At 39.8% G+C, this 17,940-nt stretch overlaps 1 protein-coding gene across 2 annotated transcripts in view; it reads left to right on the plus strand.

The window, feature by feature from the left end:
- AFF2 (ALF transcription elongation factor 2) overlaps positions 1 to 17,940 on the plus strand; it is a 411,852-nt gene that overhangs the window by 244,211 nt on the left and 149,701 nt on the right. For both annotated transcript variants that reach the window (XM_050964719.1, XM_050964720.1), the window contains exons 5-7: positions 6,972 to 7,064; positions 9,717 to 9,753; positions 10,021 to 10,072. In XM_050964719.1, coding sequence (XP_050820676.1) covers positions 6,972 to 7,064; positions 9,717 to 9,753; positions 10,021 to 10,072 — 182 coding nt within the window. The remainder of the gene's footprint in view (positions 1 to 6,971; positions 7,065 to 9,716; positions 9,754 to 10,020; positions 10,073 to 17,940) is intronic.

Below are 17,940 nucleotides of genomic sequence, written 5' to 3' on the forward strand. Positions count from 1 at the left end.
CTTCACATTCACAAGATTTGTTAGGGCAATAAATATGTCAGTCATGATTTGCTATTTTTTGTTCTCTCGAAACTGCTCTAAGCAAAGAATATCAGTGTATTTTAGTTATAAAAGATGAAGTGTGAGGGAAATATATTGGAAAGTATGAGGTAAAGGAATGGAGGAGAATAACTGGAAGCTCAATAGAAAGAGAAAATATTCTTATTGCCATCACTTTCTGTAAATAGTCCCCAAATGTTAGCAAAACAGGAAAGGAAAACATATGTTGTAATGTTTATAGCTGACCTCTGTTAGCTTCTAAAACAATTTCTAAATTCATTTTCACTGAGTATGTTTTTTGTCAGTCCTTTCTGCTCTGCAAATATGGGAAGGTAAAGCAAGTATATTAGCTCGGGAGGATATGGTATCCATCCCATACAGCAGCCAAGCCAGGGGTACTTATTTGTTGTCATGGAAAAAAACCACAAGGTGAATACTTTTTTGTGGTATATTATGATCAGAGAGAAGATAGGTCGTTTTATTTATAGTATAAAATCCTGGCTTTTGAAAAAGAATTTGTGTGTGCGCTCTGGATTTTAGAATGTCTTTCATTTCATTGTAGAAGACTTTTGTACTGTAACAAGATAAATTATTTACTAGGATGACTAAGGCATCATTGCAAATGCAGCCATGTCGTTCCTTCATATAATGTGGGCTAGTCATATGTCGCTGATGATACATTTCTTGAACTGTCTGCATGGGTAAACAGTTTTCTACATTAGTGCCTTTATCGAGGAATTTGGCGCTCTCTGTTAGGACATCAATAAAGTTAATTTCATAGCTGTTTTTATGTGTTAGAAACAAACAAGCTGTTGTGTCACTGGTTCCTAGGAACTTATTAAAGCACTGAAACATGATAGTCAGATGCATAACTATAAGCTTTATTGATCATGTCCACACTGCAGGAGTATTCATACAGCACCTAGAAAATACCCAAATACCTCTCCCAGTATGTACTGGGCTCAGTGTAAAACCTTGGGTGGATTCCCTGGGGTAGTCTTTTCTTTGGTTATTCCAAATTCCTGGTCAGGAATCTGGAAGGAATGTCCCCATGTGATCACACAAACAATTTGTCCATTAGTTCACATGAACTATTTTGCATCGTTAGTTTTAAAACCCCATTGGCCGTTTGCATTGCTTTTTATACCTGCAGTAGCCTTTTCTTATTAGAGGTGGTTGACTGAGATTTCACTTTTTTTAGTTCAGCATGCCCAGCACATACAGAATTTAACTATTGCTTGTTTGTTACTAAGTTGTTTGACTTCCTAGCAGAGAGAAAATGAGTAGGGCTGCACAAATGCAAAAGCTAGCAAGATATTGAAAAACCAATCACACTTTATATTAGGATTCCATTGATAAGTGTTTATAAAGGGCTAATAGACCATTAACAGATGTTTTAATAAATGGTGAATTGAGTGTGATAGTCCAACATGTCAACAGGTTATTTATAACTGTATCTTAGAATTATCTATAACACCTTCTACTGATGTGCTCGTAGCCATCTTTAGCATGTAGTATTCAGGTCTGATAACATCTATTAGTTGTTTAGCAACCCTTTATAAACTGTTTATCAATGGAAGCTTAGTATGAAGTCTGAGCAAGAAATGGGAGGAAGTTTAGCATTACAGAACTAGTTGAGGAGCTGAAGGGACTGATGGATGAACAGTTTACACGAGTCCTGACTCTGTGCAGTCCCTGCCAACTCCTTCGCCAGCAGTAACTTCTGAGCAGAATGGATATCCAGCCACAGTGGAGGGGATCATGCCATGGAGAGTACCTTCTCCCTAGCTACTATGCCTGCTCTCTGTGCCTAATGCTGCCCTCTAAAACTGCAGACCAGACTTTACATGGAGTGGCAACAATGGGACCTTTATGGGTGCTGAGGCCAGAGAGAAAAATAGAATTGCTGCTTTTCCATCGATGCATTTCTGTAGATTTCTTATCCATACCATATAGTAGACGGCAGCATTTGGCCCAGTGAGATCTATCATGTCATGAAATCATCCTCCAAAGGAAATAGCAGAAGCCCCATCTCTCTTGGATATTTCAAATTAGACTGGACAAGGTGCTCTAGGGTTCATTGTAGGAAGTGAAGGGGCCTTCCTGGGGATAGAGACTAGTAGCCCTCTTCCATCGTGATTTCTGTGGCTCTAGTTTGGCACCTTTTGCCTGAATTTAAAACAATAACAAGATACACACGCACACCACAGTAACATTTTATTTTGAACAAGGAGGAAATTATGGAAAAATTGAAAGAGGGGGGAAAGCACTAAACTTTGAAAGAGGCAATTAACTTGAGGGTCTGGTTTTGCAAAGCTATTTTTCCATCTGCCCCTTTTCCCCTGGGCTCAACTCTCCAGCTCAGATCTGCTTTGCAGAAGCACACAAATCCCATTGCACTCCTAGTTCTCCCTTTCCGTTTGAGCTCTGATTTGGCCAGTGTCTCTACAGCTCTTAAAGAGTTCAGTCAGGAAAAAACAGTGATTCATTAGACCCCTTCTGCATATGTACTTCTCGGTTACTTACCTGAGGGCTTTTGCAGCTAGAAAAAAGCAGATTTAGCTGAAGAAACGAGCATGCCTAGTCCTAATAAATAAAACACATGGAGTCAATTAAAACAATGTTTAAATAATTTTCAGGAAGGAGGACGCTTGATGTTACTACATCAGTGGAGCACGTTGACTTCTAAGCCAATCAATTGTGCAGCTTTACTTTCCCATTTAATCTGCAGGTCTATAAAAATATGTATGCATACTTACCATAGTAGTCATATGCCCAATCCATCAGTTAACATGATTTTGGAATTATTTTAAGTCCAAACCATGTGAAAATAAATCCTCACTTGATTTTGTGGACTTACTTTACTTCCATTATAATCCACTTTAAAACATTTCATATGCTCAGTTTTATTATTGTTACTTTCAGGAATTTCTAAATTTGGGATTTATTAAATTTTTGAACTTTCCCTGGAAAAAGAAATGGTGTGATTCCCTGCTCTCACTGCTAGCATATGTCAAATTTCCCAAGCTAAACTGAGTAAAGCCTTGCCAGTATTTGGGAGGTGGACCACCAAGTGAAAACAAGGTTTTGCAAAGTATAGTGTTGATGATTCAGTGGGTGGTATTCTTCCCTCTAAGGCCACGATTCTGCAAAGATTGGTGCATGTGCTTAAATCTACACAAGTGAGTAGTCTCACTGGGTTTGGTGGAGTTACTCATGAGTATAATTAATGTAAGCATAGGTTTTTGCAGGATCAGGGCTTGAGGTGCGGAAGTTCAGGAGTGCGTCCACATGGAGTTCTATTACCTCAGTAGGACTCTGTGCACATGCAGGGTGCACTTAGGCAGTTCTCAATGCAAATCAAGGCCCAAGTCTATAGTGCCAATGCCACCCCAGCAGATTGTTAAGGAAAACCTGAGGGCTAGAGGGTACGTTCTTCAGATGAGCTATGAAGTCAAGGCTTTCTCAATTTGCAATCTTAAAAAGTTTATTAGCACTTTAGATAATTATAGTCCTCCTGCTTACATGCCCCATCACATCTTGACTAATGTGGTATTCTTCTTCGCTTACTGACATTAATACTGTTGTGTTATCACAGTAGCTGATGTCTTCTGTTCCACAGATAGCTGTACTTTAGCCCATAGTTAAGATTGTGTCACAACTTCTGCTTAATGGTTGACCTTTCCAAGTCCTCTAAAATCAATGTGCTTAGTCAGATTCCTTTGAAAGTTAGTGGATTCAGGGTAGGGTGAGTGACCCAAATTGAGGTCATTTGAAGTTGGGGATACAGAGATATAAGCCCCCTAAAAATAGCCATTTTTCAGAATGTTTCTAGTTGTTTTTTTGTTAGCAAAGCCACAGGTCAAACTATTAATATTATGTGGTCTCAATCTGTTGAGCTTTACCCAACATACTGTATGGCATCCACTAAATCTTTGGGAACCCAAGTTGAGAACAGTAGTGGAGAAAACGTACATTTTTACAGTGTGTGCGCTAATACAGGAAATATTACGAGAATTCCATTTCCACCATTTTGTATGCTTTAAATCTCAACTCTTGTATGTGTTCTAAAATCTGAATGGTTACTCCAATTGCTTTGATATTTGGTGTGTCTCAGGAAGGCACAAGGTGGCATTAATTGTCCAAATTTGGGATCATGTGACCAAGGGGTTCCCAAGTTACTGGCCACCCAAAAAACTGGTTTATTTCTGCTGCCTTGCACCATTAAACTGTGGGGTACTAATGAGTGGATGAATCACAGACCAAATTCAGACTGATGACTGTGAACTCTTCCTTCAATTAACAAGAATAAGTTAATCACAAGCCCTCATCTAAGGCAAAGAGAGTTTTGGACTGAGTGGGTGGAGGTTGCTACAATTTGAAAGTTGTGGGTGGCAATTTTAATTTGGGGGAATGTAATCCCAGTCTTGCGGGGGGATGGAAATTAGGCATGTGAATGCTTCCTGGGAAAGGAGGGGAATTAGAGAGTGGAGAAGTGGAACAGTAGGAGGGGAGGGGGCTATGGGGAGGATAAATTGGGGTTAGGTGATACAGGAGGGGAGAGATGTTATGGGGGCTCAGGTGAGATAAGCATGGCACCCCCAGCTCTTCCGACTTCAATATGTGCATCCCAACCCCTTGTATTGCAAACATCCTGCACCTCACACCTGTGCCAGCGCATCCCAACTTCTCTGTATCCCCAGCTCTGCCAACACACCCTATGGGGGGCGGGGGCTACACCCGAGCGGCTCCGCAACCCCAGAGGTTGCAGCGTGCAAAGCCAAGAGCCAAGCCCAGCCATCTCCACAGCAATGGAGCTGCAGGAGCCACCATTGTGGGATGGCCACCACGGTAGGGTGAATGCTGGACAGGACTCAACCTCCTTCCCCCGGTAGGGTTGCCAGCCCCGCAGGATTGTCCTGGAATCTCCAGGAATTAAAGATTAATCTTTAATTAAAGATTATGTCATGTGATGAAATCTCCAGGAATACATCCAACCAAAATTGGCAACCCTACCCCATGGGGGAGGAGGGTGGGCAGGACCTGACTGAAACCCCCAGACTATTTACTGGATCACAACAGGCCATAAATGTTTACAAATAGGTCCTGACCCCAAAAAAGGTTGAAAACCACTGGCCTATCTAATATATTCTCCCTTTCATTATTTCCTTGCTATCGAAGGGATGTGCCACAAAGTGATCTCTCCAACCTACCAAGGCTCCCTGATTGTTTGCCCCAGCCCGGACCCCCAACATAGATTAGAACAGCATGGGGGCTACTCTCACTTCTGCCAATTCCCAGTGATCCCCCAGGGGCATTTTCTCACCCGTGATGTGCTCCTCCCCATATGCAGGAGCTTCGCTTGCTCTCTGTCCACTGGGGATTCCCCAACCCCAGGGATATCGCCTACAGGGATTGGGGGTTCTCTCCCACTCCTGCCTGAATGGCACAAAGAGAGCAAACTGTCCCTTGTCCATAGTGAGTGGTTTCATTTACTTTTCCTTACCTCAGTACTGCATATCACATGATCTCTGGAAGGATAATTAGGGAAGTGAAAGTATTTACTGGCTGCTTCTACAGTGAAAATATCTTTGCAGCTGAATGCAACCATCCTTATCATGTTTTAGCTGGCTGAGCCAAGCACCCTCAGGTGGGACTAGTTGTGATTGATGGTTCACAACATTAACCTTTAACAAGGTCTTCTTTCTTTTTTACTTGCAGAATGTCAGCTAGGGCTGCAGCAGAAACAAAGCAGCTGTAGCTTGTAAGGTTTGTTGTGATCAGCCTTAGGTTTTTAAGAGCAAAGTAAATCTGCAGACACCTGCACTCGTGTAACACAGCCAGTAACATTGCTGTCACATGCAGAACTTCATAGATGAGACATTCTTTCTCTTTTGTTTGTCATAAAAGAATCTCTTCTGAGCTTTGAAAGTAAAGAAAAACAATGAGACAAAGATGTAACAGATCACCAGAGACCTGTAGTATTACCTGTCTGAATATTCATCAAATTACAAACAAAGGTAAGAAAGAATGGAGCAGCATCGAAAATGGAATGCACTCATTGCAAAGGCATAGACAAGCTTTGCCGACAACCCGCAGTCCTTGCACTACCTGTGTTTTTACTGATTTTTCTTTTCTGAGGATGGGCCAAGTCTGCTCCCATTGACGTCAGTGGGAAAACTACCATTGACTTCAGCAGAAAAATGATTGGACACTTAGTGTTCAAACACACAGGTCTGTGTTTTGTGACCTGTGCCATTGAGTACCTGAGAGATTTCCATGAAGATATTTAAATACATTGTTAAAAATGCAAGACTATGGTTATGCTGGTTAGAAAGGAAGGATTGCTCAGTGGATAGGGTGCTGACTTGTGAGACCTGTTTTCAAGTCCCTGTTGAGCCACAGGCTTCCTGTGTGACCTTGGGCAAGTCAATCTCTGTGTACTTCCGTTCCCCAGCTGTAAAATAGGGATAATAAAACCGTCCTACCTCACACGAGGACGAGGCTAAATACACTAAAGATTGAGAGTTGCTCAGGTGCTTGGATGATGGGGGGCCATTACATTTACCTAAGATATCTGGCTCTGGGAGTAGAGCCAGTAGCTTACCTGCTGGAGGCCATCTCAACTTAATATTGGACATAGCTGAAAATTTTTACTGGTGGGACTATTAGCATTAAACCATGTTTCCACTGTGCTTTCTGAGAGTCTGTGATCCGCTGTATAATTAGGGAACTCATCCACCAGGTAAGGACTCATGATGCCTTCTGAGTAAGCCTGTCCTTCACTCTCTAGAAGCAGATATGTGATGTTGGCCTTGTTGATCAGTCCAGGGTTTGATGGCCAACTGTAGGGTAATTCTCTCTCTCTTTCTCTCTCTCTTTTTTTTTAATTGAATGAATGACTTCTCAAAAACATATTTTTCCCCCACTAGGAGATGACCCATTCCTGGCCTCCACCTCTTACTGCTATTCACACCCCCGGCAAGGCTGAGCAGACCAAGTTTTCCATCCCAAGCAAGGTGCAGGTAGGTTATTAATTATTATTCATTCAGATATGAGTGATCTTCACTAGACACTTTGGCCCATATCCTCAAAGATATTTAGACTCCTAACTTCCATTGAAATCAATGTTAGGAACCTAAATAAGCCCAATTTGAGGATCTGGAACTTTCCTTTTGTGATTTGGTTTCATTTTCAAAATTCTCTTGTGATGAAAATTTTCTTAATATGTTATTGATAGGGTTGCGTGTTCAGAACTTTAGAAGTTACAGTAAAGGATAAAAGAAAGGTGAATCTTATCTATGTTTTCAAACGAATCTATTACAAATAGTATTTACAATGTGTTTATTTTTTCTCCCATTGTTTGTGTAACACACTAGCAAAGAGTATATTTGTCCCCACTAGTGGCTGAAACCAACAAAGTAGTGTATGGGTCTGTTCCTGCTCTACAGTTAAAAGGGCTGATACTTTAGCTCCAGGAATAGAGGTTCATGCTTTTAGATCCCCAAGTCCCAGATTCAGTCCCTGCAGATGACTGAACATGGGCATTGCTGCAAGTGGTGACTTATACTGAGATTTGAACTGCTGTGGACCTCTGCCATCTGCAGTCATACTTTCCAGGGGAACTGGAAATGTTACCCCATAGTGAGAGGTTTTGGTCTTCTCTCTATGGGCTGGACAATGTGAACAGTTTCTGAGGCTGCTACTGCTTTGAAGACAACAGAAAGCTGGTTCTTTCATTCATGCAGTAGAGGCTTTTGTAATCATGCACTATTTCAGACATTTAAAATCAGTTTTCCCCTCACCAGTTTTGTCCAGTTGTCACTATTTGCCAGAGATTTTCCCACTCCAAACCCTGCCTCCATGTGTTGGCTGAAACTAATGTGAAATCAGTGTGGCTATTGCTCTTAAACAAAACAAAGCAAACTCCTACCGTGCCATATTCCAGCAGAACATCGTTGTTCTGCTCCACTGCTGACAATGACAATGCACTTAAGTGCTGCTGCATTAAACATCACAGGCCAGATTCATATGTGGGTGCAACTCCTAACTAAGCTGAATACTGCACTCATTTATATTACTGTAAAATCTGGTTAAACTCCACAGAATCCATTTAGGTCAATGTGGATTCATACCTATATGAGTAAGCATGGAGTCTGGCACACTGGAAGCTGTATCTTCTTAAATTAGAGCAGGACTAAATTCAGTGCTGACTTTTTTTTTCCTGGGACCTACAAAAATAGGACCATGTACTGCACTCCTTCACTAACTTCAATGAGAGTTTTGCACAAGTAAATCTTATGCTCTCCAACCCAATTAAAAAAATCTGTGTGGTCATGATACATTTTATAAAATATAAATTAGGCTTTTAAAAAATCATGCTTTAGGAAAGAGGGAAGAACATGAATGTTTCTAGGTTAGTTAACTTTACTGTGAAAAATAAGCATAAGATTGCCTACTCAGAACATCCCACTAAATCAGTTAGAGAGAGCCAAATGGATAGGTTTGAGAGATAAAACACATAAAGAACATGTAGTCATATAAACCTAAAGCAGGCCTTATTATAGGTCCTCATTTTACGTAAAAAATCTGTCTCCCCATTTGTAAAATAATGCAAGACAAAAGGCAGAACTTATCACAACAATTTCTTTATCCCTCTGACACTCAAATTTAAAGTGCTATGTTTACTCTTGAAGGCATGATTTACCTCACAAGGGACTGACTAACAGTGCAGCAGAATATTAGGAACTAATAATGCCCTGAGAGAAAGTGTAGTGAGGGCTTTAATGACTTTAACATCCTACAGATCTAAGACTTAACAAAGTAGTGCCTGTCTCTCAGACTGGATTGTAAATAATGGCTTAATTTAAAATCATCACAATCTCCTAGGGCCTACTTGGGATGAAGGCTGATTTGGCATCAGGTTCTACCTCATTGTTGATTGTAAAGCCAAAGGAAAGATCAAGCAAGAAAAGAATGTGAAATTAAGAATGTCATTATACATTACTGTGAGTCAGTGAGAAGCACATTGTGTGCAAAAAGTGCTGTGTGCATGCCACACTGTGGGCCAGATCCTGAGCTGACGTAAAGTTAGTGCAGCTTCATTGATTTCACTGGAGCTTCACTGGTTTACACCAGCTGAAGAAATGACTCTTGTATCTTTGTCACGTGTACATAAAAGAGCACTCCAAACCATCTTGAATTTCAGATTTAGGTAATGACATTTTAAGCAAGTGGGTCAAAAAAGAAGAGTAAAGCTGCTGAGCTTAATGCATTTTTATTTTAAAACTCAAGACCAAGTTCAGCCTATGCAAATACTTCGTATTATCTTAAATGGGAACCACGTGTACATATCTGTGGGTAAGACTTTAAAGGGCCAGATCATCAGCTGGTGTAAACTGATGTGTGGATTCCACACTGGAACTAAGTCAGTGTACACCAGCTGAAGATCTGGCCATTTGGCCCTAAAATCGGCTAGGTACTGAGCAGTGCAAGTACACTTCAGTAGCATTCTTATGTACAGATAATACAGTTTTTTAACATTTTAAGTGTTCTCTTCTGTGTATTTTCCTTCTCTGTTTACGTTATGCTTGTGCCGTAGTCTAGCAAGGAAAGATGTATCTACCTTCTTCTTCCTTTCACTGAACTAATCCTGACATTTGTATTCTTCATTGTAGGATTCCCAGCACCCGACTTCAGGATACAATGTACAAAGTAGGTCTTTATTGTCCTTAATCCAAACAGTCAGAGTTGGTTGGTTGGTTGTTGGTTTTTTTTTGTTTGTTTGTTTTTTGCCTACTTAACATCATTAAAACAAGGGATGAAAAATTAATTTCTATGGTGCTAAGGTAGATCAGTTCCATTTTTGATTACATATTACTCATTGTGGCATGTTGTGAAACCAAGTATAATTAGGTGGGTTGAGAGCTTAGGGCAACAGTAATCTTTTGACATTTGGAAATATGTTTCCTTCATTTACAGAGTGGAGTGATCCAGCAGGGAAAGCTGCCACCAAGTCAGTGCCACAAAAGTCGTAAGTATTGTTACTTCCAGCTTTATATTTTATTTTAAGTTTATTTTAAGGAATGAGCTTAGTTCTCCAAAGGTAACTGAACCCAGCTTACATACAATCTTGTCCTGGCATTCTGGTGTTCTCAACAGTGCTTACAAATTCGCCATAAACCAGTTTTATGTCTTCTGCTCTTATTGTTGTTTCTTGTTCTTAAGCATTAACTAACAGAGGTATGTATAAAAGATGAGTTTATTAAGCAAAATTAATGCCAGTTTTATTTGTACAGCTCGCCAAAATTAAACCACTTTTAATTTGTCATCAGATACTAAGCTTCTTACAACAGAAAATTCAACCTGATGAATAGCTAATGCAAAAATTTTAGCATTTATTTATTGAAGGAGAGTAAAATATATTACACGATAGGCTTATGCAAGCTGGCGTTGAAAAAAGGGGTCTTGAATTTTATACACATTGAGACAGTTGACAGTCACACACTTAAAGAAAATCACAGTTGATCTAAAAATATGGAGGACCTGATTATTCACTGAGTTACATCCCTTTCCATTATGTTGTGCTGCTGTAAAACTGGAGTAAGGTAGCAGTGAATTGAGCCCACAATATTTTGCACCTTAACCAATGGTCTGAAAGTGCTTTACAAATATGAATTAATTAGCAACTTTGTAAAATAGGTTACTATTATAGTTACCATTTTACATATGAGGAAAGTGAGGTTTGGATCTGGCCTAAATTCAGAGCTGCACCACTTTAACTACTGGAGTGTTTTTTAAATTGATTTGATTAAACCTAGATACACCAATCTCTACTGGTTTAACTAAAATGTGTTTAAACCCCCGTGTGGACACTTAGATGGATTTAGAAGTGGCTTATAGCAATTTAGTTTAATTCAGTCAGGATGCAATTTAAACTAAATCTGTATAAACCAGGTTAAATCAATTTAACGTGTCTACACCGCATTTTTGAATTCTCATAGACTCATAGACTCTAGGACTGGAAGGGACCTCGAGAGGTCATCGATTCCAGTCCCCTGCCCTCATGGCAGGACCAAATACTGTCTAGACCATCCCTAATAGACATTTATCTAACCTACTCTTAAATATCTCCAGAGATGGAGATTCCACAACTTCCCTAGGCAATCTATTCCAGTGTTTAACTACCCTGACAGTTAGGAACTTTTTCCTAATGTCCAACCTAAATCTCCCTTGCTGCAGTTTAAGCCCATTGCTTCTTGTTCTTTCATTGGAGGCTAAGGTGAACAAGTTTTCTCCCTCCTCCTGATGACACCCTTTTAGATACCTGAAAACTGCTATCATGTCCCCTCTCAGTCTTCTCTTTTCCAAACTAAACAAACCCAATTCCTTCAGCCTTCCTTCATAGGTGATGTTCTCAAGACCTTTAATCATTCTCGTTGCTCTTCTCTAGACCCTCTCCAATTTCTCCACATCTTTCTTGAAATGCGGTGCCTAGAACTGGACACAATACTCCAGTTGAGGCCTAACCAGCGCAGAGTAAAGTGGAAGAATGACTTCTCGTGTCTTGTTTACAACACACCTGTTAATGCATCCCAGAATCACATTTGCTTTTTTTGCAACAGTATCACACTGTTGACTCATATTAAGCTTGTGGTCCACTATGACCCCTAGATCTCTTTCTGCCATACTCCTTCCTAGACAGTCTCCTCCCATTCTGTATATGTGAAACTGATTGTTCCTTCCTAAGTGGAGCACTTTGCATTTATCTTTATTGAACTTCATCCTGTTTACATCAGACCATTTCTCCAATTTGTCCAGATCGTTTTGAATTTTGACCCTGTCCTCCAAAGCAGTTGCAATCCCTCCCAGTTTGGTATCGTTCGCAAACTTAATAAGCGTACTTTCTATGCCAACATCTAAATCGTTGATGAAGATATTGAACAGAGCCGGTCCCAAAAATTCATTTAATTAAATTGATTTTAAACCAGTTTTAGTTACATCATTACAACTTTGTGCACAGGCGAGGTCTCAGTGAGGTCAGATAACTTGCCCAAGTCATATGGCAAGTCAGTCACAGAGTTGGGACTAGAATCCAAGCATTCCATTCCATTGTTTTAACCTCTTGACTCCATGACTCATGAAATAAAGTCATGCAACTTTTCTCATATGAGTAAAGTTACTTGAATGAGTAAGGATTTGCAAAATGAATCTCTAACACCAACCGTCTAAATTCAGTTTATTTAATTCTTCTGATTGGATGCAAAAGTTGAAAGTCAGCATTTCAATTTTAATGAGAATTATGAAATCTGGCTAATGATAAAAATAAATTAGTGTGCATAAGTGATATTTATTTTTCCAACAATATCATCATATTAGTCCTTCCCTTATTCTATTGTTATTTCTGGAAATGATTTCAGATTTTAAAAAATATCTCACCCACTGGACCCTCTGATCCTGAAAACAGGATAAATTCATATGCCAGAATCTCTAAATGATGCAATGCTTACATAAAGAACCTTCTCTAGTAAAACATAAAAAATATTATTACATCTTAAAATGATTGTTCTCCTAAAGCAAGTGTATTTGGATTCCATTATGAAAAATATTTTGGTGCGTATACTATAAAATACAATATTTCAGTAGTTTGTATCCAACAGTAATAGACTTGTCAATCATGGTTTATAGTTATAAGCTGAATTTCAAAAGAACAGCGCTTCATAGCTCCGTGGTATATAGTGCATTTAATGGGACCAAAGCTCTCTATACGAAGCCTGATACAAAACTCGAAGACAATGAGTACATTTTATGAACCAGTTGCTCTCTATTCCGCTGCTTGATCTAAAGTTCCAGCACTATCAATCAGATTTCTGCTGGAATGAACTGCCTTCTTATGGTAGGTGATGGATTTTACACATGACAGATCAGAGCTGCAATAAAGTTACTTTTATTTTTAGCTTCCAAATGAAGATCAGCTATCCCATTACTATCATTTTTTTCCCTTTTACTACAAAGAAATTGTTAAGGCAGTTTCCAAGAATTTCCATAGGTCTTTGGAAGGGTTGTATTGGTTAGGAGGCAATCCATTGTGTGACTTAAAGTATGGTAGGCAAGACTCTGCCCTTAGATCTGCATGTACAGCTTCCACTAACTTCAGCTGGAGTTGGTTGCACATGCCTGAGGACAGAATGAAAGCAAAGCAGACTGTGGGTGAAACCAGTGATGATGATATCACATAATCATAGCTAGATGGCAGATTTATTGATCCTGCTATCATTATCCATTTTAATAGCAAGATATTTATGATTCCGTGGTTTCATAATTCCTGAGATATGGATGGGATTCTGGGATCTACTGGTAAAATTATGCTTCCTGCATACAGCAGCACCAGTGCTCTGTGCTACAGAGCACACACCCCAGTCTTAGATCTTCCCCTATTGGTATTCTTGTCCCCAACCACCACCTCCACTTATCTCACATATAGTCCTGCTAAATGGATCTGTTCTTCACGCTTTCATCTTGAGCTTCTGCATAGGTGTGTTCATCTGTTTCTATCCATTGCGGGAGGTATCTCTGAGCTGGACATGTGTGTGAGATGATGTCACAGCTGTCCTTCATCTCTTTTATGATTACATGCAAATCTTATGAAACCGGAGAGTACCCATCCCATTAACATCACTTCTGTTGACAATCGTATTGACCCCGTCAGTTCTATCAGAAATCTGCTTGTGATCTTTGATCAGGAGTTGGAGGAAACGTGCTCACATTCATCATATTACCCAGCTATCCACCTGCCAGCTTAGGAATTAGGTGCTATTTATAGGCAGTTGCCAAGATTCTGGAATGTGGTTTGCCATGTTGAGACTTGATTACATGCTGCTTAACTCTGCTCCAATAGACAATGCTCTGTACATGTCAGGTGTTGGAGGCTGGCTTACTTGCAGGGTCAGAGTAAAGGTTTTTTTGTATGGTGTATGCTTTATGGTAGAAAGATGTGCACCAGTAGGTGGAAGAACAGAGACTATTTACTGTCAGGTGGCTTAACTTTCCATTTCCTTGACTGTATGGGTTTGTGTTAGGAATATTAGTATGGTAACCTAAATTGTTTCACAGCAAAGTATTGTTGTGTATTAATTTTTTGCTTTTTTAATGTTTAAAATATATGATGTCACACTCAAACACAGGGGGCCATGAGAAACCCCAGAGCTGTGCAGGACGTCAGATTGGGTGTGGTGAGTTGTGTCAAGGATGGGGCCCACAAATGCCAAAGGGCCTGATCCTGCAAACACATATAAGTAACTTGACTCACGAGTAGTCCCACTGAAGTGGTATTTTTATTTCTAGCCATACAGTTTTAATATGAAATTTATACATAGATATATCGAAAGCTATTGTAGCTGAAACCAGTAATGACAATACCTAGCTCTTATGTAGTGCTTTTCTTCAGTAGATCTCAAAGCACTTCACAATCTTTAATGTATTTTTTCTTCCCCTGTGAGCTAGGGTGGTGTCATTATCTCCATTTTACAGATAGCCTCTCTGTGTCTCAGTTTCCTAAGTGACTTGCCCAAAGTCACACAGGAAGTCTGATGGAACAGATAATTGGACCCTGATTTCCCAAGTCTTAGGCTAGCGCCCTAACCATTGGACTACCCTTCCTCTCCAAAGGATGGTCAATGATTGTGAAAAAACTTGGCTTCTCATCTTCTTCTGCTTTTTTTGACCAGTCCTCTATAACACTGCATAGATTACATATAGTACAATAAATTTATAACCAATCTACTCCTATTAGTTTTTTATGAAGCATAGTCAGGAGAAGCAGATAAGGCGCAACCAATTGCAAGGAGAAGGATCATCTGTCAACATCCATGAATTCAAGGGTACGTAGTCAGCCCTTGACTGAGGTTTGTGTTAGATGATTACTATTGAGAGTATGTCATCCTCAAACATCCATTCTTTTGTTCTGTTTAGTTGTTAGCACTTGGCCTGTGTCCAGTTGGAAAGCACCCAGAATCTTTTTAATCAAGCACATCCTGTGTTCTAAGTCATGCTGCAGAGTACTCTTGGGTAGTTTCCATAAAAGCCCAGCTAAAAAGAAGAATGTAATCATAATGGTATTCTTTCGTTGTCATAAAATGACTTCCTATACTTATTGTATTAACACAGTATTAAAAGGTCCTACTCATGGATTCAGTGAACTACCGGAAACCATTAAGAACTTGGAACAGAAAAATTTAATGGGTCCGACAAAAACAACAACTTGTTTTATCTTTATAGGATTTTTGTGAGCCTACAGACTGTAGTCTACAACCTGTGCAGTAACTAGAGAAAAGCTAAGTTCAGAGCGCTCAAAAACATGCAAAACAAATTGGTGAACAATTTCACATGGCATTCTGGCAAACATTTCCTTGCAATTTTTGCACTCTTATCCCATTCAATGTGGTAAAAAATTACAGTGGAAATAAAAAGAATTTCTTTTAAAAGCTGAAAATGAGTCAGTGACCATTATTTAACTTGTTTAAAGCCAGGGAGAATCCCACTGATAAAACTGGGATTCACCACAGATGAGATTCTGACCCCCTTAAAGTCATTGCAGTTTTGCCATTGACTTCAATAGGGCCAGAATTTCCCACATGGCTTTAAACAAGATGCAGTAAATACCAGTAGCTTCCTAATCCCAAAGATTATGGTAATACTTGATAGAAATGTACTGCTTGATGTTTAGCTGGTTCATAAGTATCTAATGGCTTGTTAGAAGTTCTCCATCATGTCAGGGACAGTCACCTGGGAGCACAGAAAACAAAATTTGGCAGCATGCTCAAGCTATGAATTAAAGGTAATTCATGGTTTGAAGTGAACCAGCATGAGGTCCTTATGAAGAGTCATTAGACATCAAGAGGATTTTGATGCACCAAGGACTATATATTGGATAATGCGACAAGTAGAAATATTGGTATTCTGAACATTCAAATCAAGAAGCACTGATGCATCCTTAAACTTGAAAATAATCATTATTAAAAACGGGGGTTCATTTAGGGGTGGTATATGATTTTCAGTTTAATTGCACACACTAAAGACTTGCAAAGTTTTATGTCCAACTACAATAAGAAAAATGTGGTAGTATTATTTATGTATCAACGTACTCAACGTTATATCTGAGCTTCAGTCATACCCAGTTAGGGTATGATAGTTTTAAAATCTTACATTTCTGAAATTCTAGCGTTTGTAACCAAGGGTATTTCTACATTGCAGTGAAAAACTCGCAGCTGACTTGGGCTCATGGGGCTCAGGCTATGGGACAGTAAAATTACGGTGTAGGCATTCGGGCTCAGGCTGGAGCCCAAATTCTAGGGCCCTATGAGTGGGGAAGATCCCAGAGCCAGGCTCCAGCCCGAGCCTGAATGTTTAAACTGCAATTTGACAGCACCACAGCTCGAGCCACAGACCAGCTGCGGGTATTCCGTTGTGGTGTAGACATACCCTAAGGCTCTTGATCTAGATCAGTGTTTCCCAAACCGGGGACACCGCTTGTTCAGGGAAAGGCCCTGGTGGGACGGGACGGTTTGTTTACCTGCCGCATCTGCAGGTCTGGTCGATCATGGTTCCCACTGGCTACAGTTCGCTGCTCCAGGCCAACGGGGGCTGCAGGAAGCAGCATGGGCCGAGGGATATGCTGGCCGCCGCTTCCAGAAGCCCCCATTGGCCTGGAGCAGCGAACTGCGACCAGTGGGAGCTGCAATCGGCCGGTCCTGCGGACGCGGCCCATAAACAAACTAGCCCAGCCTGCCAGGGGCTTTCCCTACACAAGCGGTGTCCCAAGTTTGGGAAACACTGATCTAGAGTATGAGAGTGTCAAACGATCCCATATTGTTGATAGCCCATTTCATTTTACAGTGTATGTTCAATTTCACTTTATAAGTGAGGGATGCATTAGTCATTAGACTAACTACTGACTGTTTGCTAACCTAAGGAGGTTCCAAAGATATTCCCTCTAGGTAAGCTGGCAAAGTCACAAATTCAAGGGGCTTAACACAACCCCATACAAATTATCATAATGAAACAACAGTGGCATGCAATTGGAACGCCATTATTTCTAGAGAGCTCCAGTGCAGTATATTAACAGGCCGAGTAGAAAGCAGAAACAAAAAAAGCCTCTTTTGATTAGCTGTCATTCATATTTACTGTCTCGTTTTGTTAATTAGGAGTTTGCTTTGCACCCTTTTGCTAGAGTGAGTTCTTGAATGTTACCTTCCATGATCCAGGGCAAAGATAATGATCAGTCAACATTGTATCTTTGTTCCTTACTGCCTGGGTTCTCCTTTTGAGCAAAGTCCTAAGTAATTGGGACTCAAACAATGTTTATGTAGCTGTAGAAAATATTTCTTAGGGCCCATTGCAGAAAGAAGCAAATGTGCAAAACATTTCAGCGTCTGTTAAATATAGTAGAACTCAGTGTCAGAATTAAAAATACCGCATCTTGAAAGATAAGACCATTATTCAAAATAATTTCTAAATTAGACTTTTAATTTGTTTTCATTATTCAAATGGCAGTTTAACCTCCCTGTCAAAATAAAATATCTGCTACTGCACTCTTTTCAATGATCTCCTCTTGACATATTTATACATCAGTTTAAAAGATCGTGTGAACAAGGGAAATTAATTTGCTTGTAGTTCACTGATCAATGTTAAATAGTTTTTGTTGAATATCACAGACACATGTAGTGACTGCCGTAAGAGTGCTTGTAACAAACTGACCAACTGCCTTCTAGCTAGCCAATGTTTGAAATTTTAATAAGCACCAAAGATTACAATTTAAAAATAGCCTCTGATTCTGTATGAATCACCATTTATTCACTGTTACTGTGTAGTAGTATCTGCAATACCACTATTATAGTAATTCTC

The sequence above is a fragment of the Gopherus flavomarginatus genome, chromosome 8 (assembly GCF_025201925.1).
Source record: "Gopherus flavomarginatus isolate rGopFla2 chromosome 8, rGopFla2.mat.asm, whole genome shotgun sequence".
In the NCBI taxonomy this organism is placed as follows: Eukaryota; Metazoa; Chordata; order Testudines; family Testudinidae; genus Gopherus; species Gopherus flavomarginatus.